At 41.9% G+C, this 11,792-nt stretch overlaps 1 protein-coding gene across 1 annotated transcript in view; it reads left to right on the top strand.

The window, feature by feature from the left end:
• Window positions 1-577: 577 nt before the first annotated feature.
• The window catches only part of EPSTI1 (epithelial stromal interaction 1), a 50,103-nt gene continuing 38,888 nt past the window's right edge, over window positions 578-11,792 (top strand). The window contains exons 1-2 of the mRNA XM_036378957.1: window positions 578-800; window positions 11,689-11,747. Coding sequence (XP_036234850.1) covers window positions 607-800; window positions 11,689-11,747 — 253 coding nt within the window. The 5' untranslated portion in view covers window positions 578-606. The remainder of the gene's footprint in view (window positions 801-11,688; window positions 11,748-11,792) is intronic.

Raw genomic sequence — 11,792 nt, 5'->3', positions numbered from 1 at the left:
TACGTGATACCTTTATGCTTTCATATTGGCATATTGCTATAGATAATAATAACCAAAATGGCTATATAGCTGCTTTCCATTGCAAACAAATTGTTCATATATATACATATATATATACACACATATTTGCAAACACTGATCATTCACTGTTTTTTCACTGTAATCCACCCCAAGGGACCCACACTACTTTCACCTTCATGGGTAGGTAATAACACCCCCAAGAGTTATTCCCTCTGTCATAGGGAAGTGCTGGGTTAAAAAAAAATGTCAGAAATATATGTCAGAAATTATCAGAAAAATGTAAGACCTCCCCAGACTTCTACACAAACTGTTGTCACCTGGTTTATTAGTGCAGATCAGCTTTGCTGTCACCCCGTGACCTCTGTCTGCCTGGGTACTGTGATTGAGATGATGAAACTTGAGCTTCAGCTGGTGGATGCCTCAGAAAGCAGAACATGTATTGGCATGCCTGCCAGCCCGAAGTTCAGGAAGGGGAGGAGTTTACCAGGAATTGAAACTGATTTCTGGCAGCTCCAAAGTTTTGAGTGTTCCCCTAGCTATAGGAGCAATACTGGTTTCTGTCAAGGCAAGGTACTTGCAAAAACCATGTCTGGGGCTGGAGGATGGAGTGAAGGCAGCAGGTACAGGACAGCTACTGCCTGGAATATGCCATCTTCCTCTCAGGATAACCCTCATGGCAACAAGGAAACAGAGAAGCGTGAAAACACCCAGAAGCTGACAGCACCTGAAGAGAAACCAGGAGGCCAAGCATCAGCGCACCAACAACAGCAAAAGCAGTAGTAAGTAACAAGGAGCCTGACTGAGATTACCAATGCAGATTACTACCTGCACTGGGTGCCTGTTCTCCAGCTTACTCGAGGTGCACACTTTTAAAGGTGAAAATACTTTACAGTGAGCCTGAATGTGGCTGAGCATACAAGCAGCATGCTGTCATCTCCTTGGAGATTCCTACATGGGACCCAAGTTGTTCGGGCAGGCTTCTTGACAGCATGGCTTACACCCTGTGCCATAGCAGTGGCCAGTTCTGTACCTTGGATACGTGGTGTCTGGCATCTTTTTTCAAAGTTTCTTGGCATCTTTTTTCAAAGTGAAATTTCAAATCTGGTTCTAGCTCCCTGTTTTCTGTGCCTCCTAATATTTCATCCTGGAAAGTCTAAAAATACTTACTTTGGCTTAAGAGATGGATATAGGCTGCATTCCAACACTGCTCTGAATGCAGTCAAGGACACAGAACAGCTTCCAGGAACTTCATGCTCACAAAACTAAAACCAAAGCTTCAGCATTTGGTGCTTTATTGGAATCTATGCTTAGTCCCTCTCTTGCTTTCCACTGACAATCCTGAGATAATTTATAGAAGCTCTGTCTTGCAGATATAATACAGAATAGAAACTGAAAGCTCTGTGTTTGTGTTTTATGCACGTATGTTTAATGTAAATATACTTAGATGACCATAGCTAAGTGTTTATTCCTTTTCACCATATGTGCTTTTTCTGAGTTCTTATAACAGTGCATGTAATGCTAAGATTATTATTATTATGTGCTGATTTTGCTTAGCTTGCTTCTTTTTCTTCCGTCTTTCAAAGGGCAGCTGGCAAAACTGCAAACTGTTTCAGTTTCCTTTCCCTTCTTTCTGAGTGAAGAAGATGGAGCCACCTCTGAAGGAGGTGGCAGGCAGCTGATGGTGAGCAGAGATCAGCAGATTTCCACTGAAACCCATGAATGCTTGTCTATTGGGTAGCAGTGATACAGGGACTATTAAAAGCTGAGTCCCTTTAAAATCCATCAGCGCTTTAATGATTGACTTTCAGGAGAGCAAACAACAATTCTTTAGTTGCTGTCTCTTTATTTTCTGCCACTTCCAAATATGAAAAATTCTCTGTCTTGCCTGCTCTCACAGTGCCACATATCCACAGTAGAGTAAGGACAGCCCCAGTTTGTTTATGTAGCTGTAATGTGTGTATTTTGTTGCTGTTTGGGTTTTTTTCAGGGGGAGGAGGGGGCAGCAGGGCCAGTGGGAGTTTTCCCATTGGCATGACCATGTTTACCCAGTTTGTCTGGCATACAAACTCCCTGGTAAAGGTTAGGTGAATAATTAATCAATTGGTTTGCCAGAGCTCCCTGCAGAATTTAAGGCCAGAGCACATATAATCACACAGATCCCTGTTCCCTCTTTCATCTTACATGATTCTTGCAGACATAAAGCTGTTGTGCATCCACTGCAAAGACCAAGCACTATTTTCTGCTATGTGAAAATATTCTCTCTGTCTTCATAAAGTACTCACAAAGAATTAGTTCCTAAATCTCAGATGTACAAATTAAACTCTGCATTAGTATTCAGTTAATGAGAAGAGGGATGAAGGAAAGGCAGTTTGGAATAGAAACCATGTAATATGAGTGGGAAACTCATACTCTAATAAAAAAATGAAGTGAATGAGAGGGGGGTTTGCATCCTTCCCTTTAGAAAGGGAATGCTACCTGGCAGTTTGAATGGGATGAAGCCACTTAAACTGCAATTCCCTTAACTAATACAGATTAAAGGAGAAGATTGCATCGGAAATACTGAAACAGAACAGTGGGGATCTTTATTCTTAAAGAAAAAACAAGTTTCATTAATTATTACTTTGTTCATTTTCCAAGCTACATTTCAAGAATGATTTCAGATTAAAATATCATTTTACCACTGATAAAGCTGACTTAGCTTTTTAGCCACCAACATCTTTTAATGTGACCTTTAAAACTAAAATACTGGAACACCCTCAGGTTCAGGTTTTCAGGTTCTGGGATAACAAGAGCAGCTGGAGAGCTGCAGTTACAGGGTGACAGAAAAAGCACAGACTAACATTACTAAAGGATTTCTGGAATATGCATAGCAGAGGGAACATGAGGGGCCCAAACAGGATACCTCTGTGCCAAGTAGTGTCTCTATTCCAGCTTCTGCTTGCTATTTTTTGAAAACAGACAGGGGTATGGTTTTGCTGCCAGCAAAGCAGGAGTTGGAGTCTCTTTTGAAGGTTCTGTGTGAATTGTTTCAATGCAAACTCTCTGTCTCAGGCTGTGAGAAAAATTGGGAGTGGGCAAACATCTCAGGAACATCTTAGGGTCAGATCAGGTGGCCTTTTGTTTAGATGGGACACAGGAAATATGTGTGGGATGTAGCATGTTGCAGTCCTGTTCAGCACTGAATATTCAAACTAGACTATTAAAAATACAAGGTGGGCAGCTGGTATTAGAGTTTAGATAGTTTTGGTTTGGAAAAGCCCTTATATGATATGTCAAGGGCAAGAAGTGACAATAAAATGGTCCTAATTAAGAAAAGTACTTGTTCAAATGCAAAATTGAAGTCACACTTTGTACATCCCCATCCAAGTTATACATAGAATGTGGTTTCAGGCCATGGAGAAAAAAGTCACCAGGATGACAAGAGCTTGAAACTGCTTATAATAACAAGCTCGCATTTAAGTGGCTTCACTTTGTCTGCTAAGTGCCATGAAATTAACTTGTAGAAAGCAAATTCCCAAATTGCCCCTGTTCATACCTATTCAGAAACAAAAGTCTGTACAGAAGAAAGGTGGAGGAAAGTGGGGAAATTAGAGGGTGAACTATAGCTAGTGCCTGAAAAAGAAACTGCTGCCCCCATTCAGCAGTCTGCCTTTAGCGCCTTTAAAGCTGCCAAGAATAATATTGGTTCTGGTAAAATTCATTAAAAACTGAAATTCAAAATAATAAAGCCTGAAGATATACTGCTGCAGAGCTGGTAACAGTTCCTCATAATTTTGTTTGAAAGGAGAGCAGACTTGCTAGAATGCTTGACTCAAGAAATTGTATTCTTTGACACTGGAGCCAAATCTATCAATCTATCAGAGCTTTCTTTCCTTTCTTTTCCAATCTTAATCCTGAATTTAAAAAAACAAAACAAGAAAAACCAAACCAAAATATCTATGGTGTTATAAGATCCCCCTCATCCTATTGCTGACAGGCTGTACTTAGCAGTGCTGATTTTTTTTTTCTTTCATGAACTAAAGTTTCTTTAAAATAAAAAAAAAAAAAAGTTACTCAATGTTCTGGTTTGAAAGCAAACCCAGTGAGAGACTCCAAGTCAGAAATACAACTTATTAGGAAAAGGAAAAAGAAAAAAAGAAACAAAATCAAAATACATGCAATGATACAAAAAGAAAAACCACTGACAGAGTCAGAATACAACCTAACACCCTTTTGGTCAGGGTGTTGGTAGCAGTCCAGTTGGATTGGTGGCTACAGTCCTCCTGGAGTAGCAAATATAGTTCTACTGGAGCAGTGATCCTGTAGAAAGGGTGTAGTCTTCCTCTGAAGATCCAGTAGAAAAGACTTGTCCCATCCCAACCCCAGATTATATCCAGGTGTGAATACTTAGCTCCTCCCCCCTGGGCGGAGCATCTCACCATGGGCCGATGTCATTCTGTGAGTCAGGTGGTGGGTCCATTAAAGAGAAATGGCCCTGGAGGGAGTTTTCTCTGAGTCATGCAGCAAGGCATTGATGGGCCCATTAACAGGAGATAAGGAAAAAGCAATGCCCCTCCTGGTTTCAGCAGCTATTGAGGATGGGAATGGAATGCATCTTTATATTATAGCCTAGGATACTCTTCAAAACTGTAGGCGGATTTTTAGCAAAATACTTGTTTTCCCCACTGCCCAGCCACTGGTGGGAATGCAAGACAGGTAATTTGAATTATGGAAAATCTGTTCAGAGGTTAGCTCTCCACATGCTGCACAGGAGTAGTCTCACAACTCTCTGTTTTTCAGGCTGAGGTACTGATGTTTACAGCCCAGTGGAGTGCTTCAGAGATGCCCAGTTTTGCCATGGTCCATAGCCAGCCTTTTCTCCAGGCACAGGATTGGTGACAGGGTCTCAGTAAGACAATAAGTGTACTCTCAGTCTGGATGGGGGGGTTGCTGTGCCATATAATGTTTGGGGCAGGGAAGGAAGTCTTTCCATATGCTATATTAGAAGGCTTTTTTGGAAGAGCTTGCTTTGCACAAGCTCTGACATGCTCTCTTGATGCATGGCTTGATGAGGAGCTGTGGCAAGGTGATGAATAAGGAATGTATGGGAGGATGCTGCATTTGGTCAGGGGCAATGAAAGGACAAATTCTCTGATGCAGAGACAGTGGAGGAGGAAATACATTGTTGAAAAGAAAAGAAGTGGGGAAGCAGAGATGAACATGGCACTAGCTCAAATCTCAGGCTTCATGTGGTACAGCATCTGACCTGCTGAGCTCTGCAGGCACGCTGGCAAGCCTGACATGCAGCACATGCATGGCCCTGCAGGGGAGAGCTCAGCTCAGCACTCGGTGCTGCCAAGCCTAGTGCCTGGCCTGCCCACGTATGATGCTCCCTGCTCCTCAGGGCCAGTGATTACCAGGTGCTCCAGCTGGCTCTGGCATGCTCCCTACATGCCTACATCCCTCTCCCTACATCCCTGATGCTGTACTGCATTGAGAGAACTGGGCTGCTCTAGCATTTGGGGACGGCACGAGCACAGCCATGTCTGACTTTTCTAGACTTTGCTGGGTGTGCTGCTGATCTACAGCCCTGCTACAGTGAGCCCTGCCCCTTTGGTGTAATCTGACTCATGGCATGTTAGTGTTTCCAGAGGAGAGAAAGCTGTGCTGTGAGCCAAGTTTGGGCTGAGAGCTACCCCTTGGCTCCCTGATTTGATCCCTCAGGGTGCCAGTTTCTTTGGATCTTCAGAAGTTGGTTGAGATTGTCCAAAACAGAGTACGGCTGAAGCACCTGCTCTTCTTTCTGATGTGCTAAGACCACAACAAGCTGCTGAGTCTGAGCCTCATCTGAACTGTTGGAAATTCAGTTCCATGTTTCAGTTTTAGTCTTTTGACCAAATTTTAACTTCAGGAATTTCTCTACAAGCATGTGGGTAAAAGCAGAACCTCAAGTCTGTTTCTTTCCTGTAGATTTCCGACTCTTTCTCTTGGGCTGTTCTCTGCTGCCCTCTCTCTTCTCACTCTTCCCCCTTGCAAGTTCACTTCTTCAGGATTTAACTCTTTGCTTTAATCCTCACAATGCCAAAAATGCTGCCTGATCTTAATGAAAGGGACCAGATACAGAAGTGAATTACCCTGGTTTAATAATCTTCCAGACATTTTTTGAACTGTGTTAATTAAGTGCATTCCTGGCCTGTGGCAAACACAGGACAAAATCTATGGAGGTAGATTTTTGGTGATGAACATTTCCTGCTGATGTAATTAATTTTCTGCCTCTTGTGTTAAAAGCACATGTGCAGTGAGGATAAATCAGACAGTGTGTAATGTTAAGCCCCAGTATATCACTTTTGTCTCTGAGCTGCAAACTGGTAAGATGATGCCACTGATAAAGATGGAAAGCCAGAGCCCCAGGCCTGCATGTAAGGTTTGTACACTCTCCTAGAGATCTGCTTATGGCACTGCTGGGACACAGAGCATATTGCTCAGCTGAGGTCTACAATTGTGGCTGTCAATTATCATTAGCATCTGGCTGTGTGCGCATTACAAAATAGGGATACCTACGGACAGTTATCTGCTTGCTGGGATTTGGCATCTTATAGCCCTTAACTTTGGCAGCTTCTGTGCTGCTCAGCAGCATGTGGCTGCTTCATCAGGCATGGGAGCTTTGGTGAAAACAATACTTTGTGATGGTGTGGACTTGACAGCTCTTAAAACAATTCCTGATAAATGAATGCAAAGTTCAGCTTAGTGTATCTTTGAAAGAAATTCAAGAGTTGGCTTTGGCAGTTTGATCTCTTTTAAATTCAGTCTTAACATACTATCTAATGCAGTATCTTACCCTAGGTCCCTCCTCTGGCTGAATCTGCCTGTGCCTCCTTCCCAAGCTTTAGTCATTTTTGTTGCTCTCCAACTTCATTCTCCTTATTTTCTGTCTGTTATGCAGAGTACTCTGCCCAGCAGGGCAAGATATTTGGCTTTCAGCTCTGTGACATTCATGTACCAATACACCCAGGGTATAAAACACAGGGGAATTGGACACAGTTTATAACACCCATTCCTTTTCTAACTCTTTAAACTATTTCACACTTCATTTGAATATCTCTCCTGTGGTACATGGCTGGAGTGGACCTGAGGAAAAACTGAAGAGCACAGCTCTGCAAAACCTATTACCAGTGAGCAGCAGTCCTCATGGGTTTTTCAATTTTAGAAATAAAATATTTTATACAAACCTGAACGAAAGTAGAACAAAAATTGATATCATCAATGCCTTTAAAGCACTGAAGAGGTATTCTTGAGCTAGTTAGAAAAGTAGACTTACACATATGATTCAAAATTTAAGTTTTTAGACATGGTGTTACTGATCACTCAAAGTGTAAACTATCATTAGAGATTATCTATGACATTATTTCATGTTTCTCCTTACTGAAATGTTTTATATCTCTCTCTGTATGTGCTGGTTTTGCCTAGAGTAGAGCTAATTTTCTTCATAGTAGCTGCTGTGGGGCTATGGTTTGGATTTGTGGCCAAAAGTGTGTTGATATCGCAGAGATGTTTTGTTCCAGCTGAGCAGGGCTGACACTGAGTCAGGGCCTTTTCTGCCTCTCACCCCACCAGAGAGAGGGCTGGGGGTGCACAGGGAGTTGTGAGAGCTGTGGGACAGCTGACCCCAGCTGGCAGAGGTGTATCCCATAACACATGGCATCAGGCTCAGCATACATAGCTGGGGGAAGGAAAAGGAGAAGGAGAGATGTACAAAGGGATGGTGTTTGTCTTCCCAAGTCACCATTACATGTGGTGGAGCCCTGCTTTCCTGGGGATGGCTGAACACCTGCCTGACCATGGGAAGTGGTGAATCCATTCCTGCTTTGCTTGTGTGTTCAGCTTTTGCTTTACCTGTTAAACTGTCTTTATCTCAACCCATGAGTTTTCTCATTTTAACCCTTCCAATTCTCCATCCCATGCCATGGGGGACCGAGTGAGCGAGCAGCCATGTGGTGCCTAGTTACTGACTGGGGTTAAACCACAGTGATATATTGTTGCATAGGCATTTATAATCCCACAAATGTGGTATATTATGTGTATCTGCTTGAAAAATCATAGGAGATTCCTTTTTTATTATTTCAATATAGACAGATACATTCTCATATTGGGTTACAACTTTCTTACTCTCATTAATATCTGTTCAGTCTGTGTAATGAGTCAATACATTCCCATTTTCTGCAGAGAAAATAAAACAAAAAACACTCATCAAGATTAATATGATCCATAAAGGCAGAAGATGATTTGTCTTTTTTGAAGAGCTGTAACTGGGGTAAGATGTTCTTTCTCCCCCTTCCAGTGACTTCTGTATTTGTATTTATAAAACACCCCTACCTCAAAGATAGGCTTAAGTCTTACAACAATTAGAATCATTATTAGGGAAACTCTAAAGTTAAATTCTTTATAATCTTTTCTGTCTGTGGATTTTGAAGCACTTCATATATTGGTATAAAGCACAAAATTCTGCAGACCACTGATAGCTTCAAATCTCCACATTTCCTTAATTGCTCCCCAGGTAAGTAGGATAATTTGCTCCAGACTTATGGCTACTGTGGCAACCCAGAAACTGACTGGAATATTAAATTGACAGGCTGTAGCAGGTATTATAGGCTTAACTGGATCAGAGGTTTTGCCTGAACAAAGAAATGACATAAAATATCCTGCAAACTGGATAACAACACAAGGTGGAAGCTGGTGGTGGGTTTTTGCATTAACTTTCTTTCCTTCAAAAAGAGACTCTCAAGAAAATAAGGAATATTAGGTGCAGATTTTAGAACTGGTAGGGCAGGTGGAGTTTCTCAGGCAACAGCTCATTTGGCTTCCACTCCTGTAGGGTTAAAAAGCAAGGAACCACTTTGGACCCTGACTTTCACTCCTCACATAAGAAATTTACCATGTACTTACTCCTCCTTCCCCCTGATCAGAGAGTCATGGAATGATTCTTTAGGAGACCTTAAAGGTCATCTAGTTCCAACACCCCTGCCATGGGCAGGAATCCTTCCACTAGACGAGGCTGTTCAGAGCCCCATCCAGCCTGCTCTTAAACAACTCAAGGATAGGGAATCCACAACATCTCTGGGCAACTTGTGCCAGTGCTTCACCACCCTCCCAGTAAAGAATTTCTTCCTAGTATCTAACCTAAACCTGTCCTCCTTCAGCTTAAGGCCATTCCTGATCCCAGTACCCAAACCCACACTCTGGCATATCTTTCCAGAGACCAAGGTGAATACTATAAATTTAGATAAACTCAATAATGCTCCCCCCTGCCTTTTTTTTTCTTATTATTTCTAATAATAAGTAAAACAAAGCATTAGATAAAAGACAAAGAAAAGGTGGTGTCCTGTTCTCCCCTTCCCACCCCCACTGAAGACTTGGCTTCCTCACTTTCTTTGCCTTTATTTCAATGAATTTTAAATGAACTTTGCTTTTAAATAAACACTGTTTTAAACACAACAACTCTTAATCTGCTGGAAACAGATGGTAAATGTACTGTCACCTCCACCTCTTTGGTAAACTGATTGATCTTTGCTGTATTTCATGTGCAGTCCTTCTGAGGTGCTGAAGATGAGGCTACCAGAAGAGTGGCCCCCACCTGGCTTCCTGGGGTGTGAGCCTTCCAGCCAAAAAGCGGAAGCAGATAAAGGAAATGATTCATGGCAAAAGGGCTAGATTTGATATTGTGATTTCTCATACATGTTCAGACAAGCCAAGGTCTTTTTTTTTAAAAAAAAAAAAAGATTATAACTTAAAACAAATCAACCAGACAAACGCTTTTTGAAGTCATCAAAGTACATGGTATAAAAACTCTTCTGCCCTCTAGTGCTGTGAAGCAGCGTGATATCTAGATGCATGATCGATTTTTGGGAGAGGAAGATATGTAGCATTGCAACCCATAATTTCAGCCACTTTTATCACTGCCAAAGGGAAAGGAGGGGAGTTTAAAGGTACTTAATAATTTTGGTGTATGAACTTGAGAGAAATATGATCTTAATATCTGAAACAAAAACAAAAGCTGTAAAAAAGTCTTGAAACAGATACATTGTGTAGCAGCTTGTTAAAGGCACTTTGGGATAAATTGGAAGTGCTAACACTCAATCAAATAGAGAAAAATCTGAAACAACATCATTGATTGGGAGTCTTATGCTATCAGCAAGATGTGTTGTCAAAGCTTCTTTTAAGTAATGTTTGCAGTTGTGTGGTGAACACCACTGGGGTGTTGCTGCACTCTTCACTCCAGCCTTGGAGGGTCTGGGGTTCGGTGGAGATGTGCAGAATGGTCTCACTGTCTCGGGGGCACCAGAGTATCCCGGCAGAAAGGGAAAAGATCATATTAAATGGCACCATTAAAGCTCACGGCTCTATCTTCACTAGTTTAATCTCATAAATTAATCCACATCCTCCTAGAATAAGTCTTCAAAGAGAAAGAGGTAATTGGATATAAATACTCTCTTACCAAATCCTGAATTACAGTGATACGGCAGCAGGCAGCTTTGGGCACTTTGATCTCTTTGCATGATTTTCATTCCCCTTTTAAGCCTTAGTCTTGGGCCTTATTGTTTCATTACTTTTCCACTGCCAACTTCTCTCTCTGCTTACTAGTTTGTCCTTTAGCCACTCCCTGTGGCCTTTCCTGAATCAGAGGCTCAGCCTTCACCCCTAATTATTCTTTGCTAGCTGTTCTTCTCCTTGTGCTTTCCCTGCAATGAAGCCAGATGAAATATTTGTGCCCACACATGCATATAAAACCCTGCCAAGACTCTGATGTGTGGGGCCAACTGCTGCTTAGTGCATTTCTGGTAAACCTGCACCCCCATAGCACAACTTCTGATAAGTGGGAGCCGTGTAAACTCCTGCTCATACAATACACCATGGAGATAAAGCCCTTTGTCTTCTCCAAGTGGAACTGACAAGTTTTCATCACTCTTTTGATCACCTCAAGTCTCTTAATACACTCTGAACCCTGGCTTGCCTCTTTGCTGTCACATTAGATTGATAGCTCCTTGAGACAGCAACTGCATTTTGAATTAAGTCTGGCAAAACAGGCCCCTTGTCCTGATTCAGTAAGTCGCACCTTAGGCATGACAGCAAGATGAATATGCCCAAGGAATTCCTGGTGCCTGAAAATGAAAGACTGACAAGGAAACTGAGGCTCAGGCTGAGAGTAAGTCACGTGGGTCCATCACAAACAGTGTGACTTTGCACACTCCTTGGACAACTTTTGGGCAGACTGCTTAAGTCCACAAGGTGCTTGGTGCCCACAGGGTAAGGGGTGGGACTGCCAGCACCAGTGCTCTTCCCAGCATACAGTCGTCTTCCACATGGAACATTGTGATTCAAGGACATGATTTGATTTGAAATGCATGAGATTTGATGTCAGCAGTCTAGAGTAAGACTTGAATAAGAACAGCAAAGGCTATGCTAAAAATTCCTGAAAATATTATCCTTGGTATCTGCTGCCAATTACAAATATAACAAGTACTCCTAGAGTACTTACCAAAAATTCCTAAAGAGCTGAATCAGAATAAATATTACTTTTTCTATGAAGTTGTTTGCTACAACAGCAGAAAACTGACTTTGGTGATGAAGGAACACTTTCTCGTTCTGATTTTGTGTGAACAGGGAAAATAAGAGTGTATTCTTTCATTTTAGTGTTGGCCCATATGTCTTGGTAACTCCAAATGAAACCAGAAGAAAACAGTTGCAGCAAAGTAAGTTGAGTTGTCTAATATAATACACACACTTGAATAACTTTG

The sequence above is a fragment of the Molothrus ater genome, chromosome 2, assembly GCF_012460135.2.
Source record: "Molothrus ater isolate BHLD 08-10-18 breed brown headed cowbird chromosome 2, BPBGC_Mater_1.1, whole genome shotgun sequence".
Taxonomy (NCBI): domain Eukaryota; kingdom Metazoa; phylum Chordata; class Aves; order Passeriformes; family Icteridae; genus Molothrus; species Molothrus ater.
Note: the sequence above shows the minus strand (reverse complement) of the source record. Positions and strands in the feature narration are given on the sequence as shown.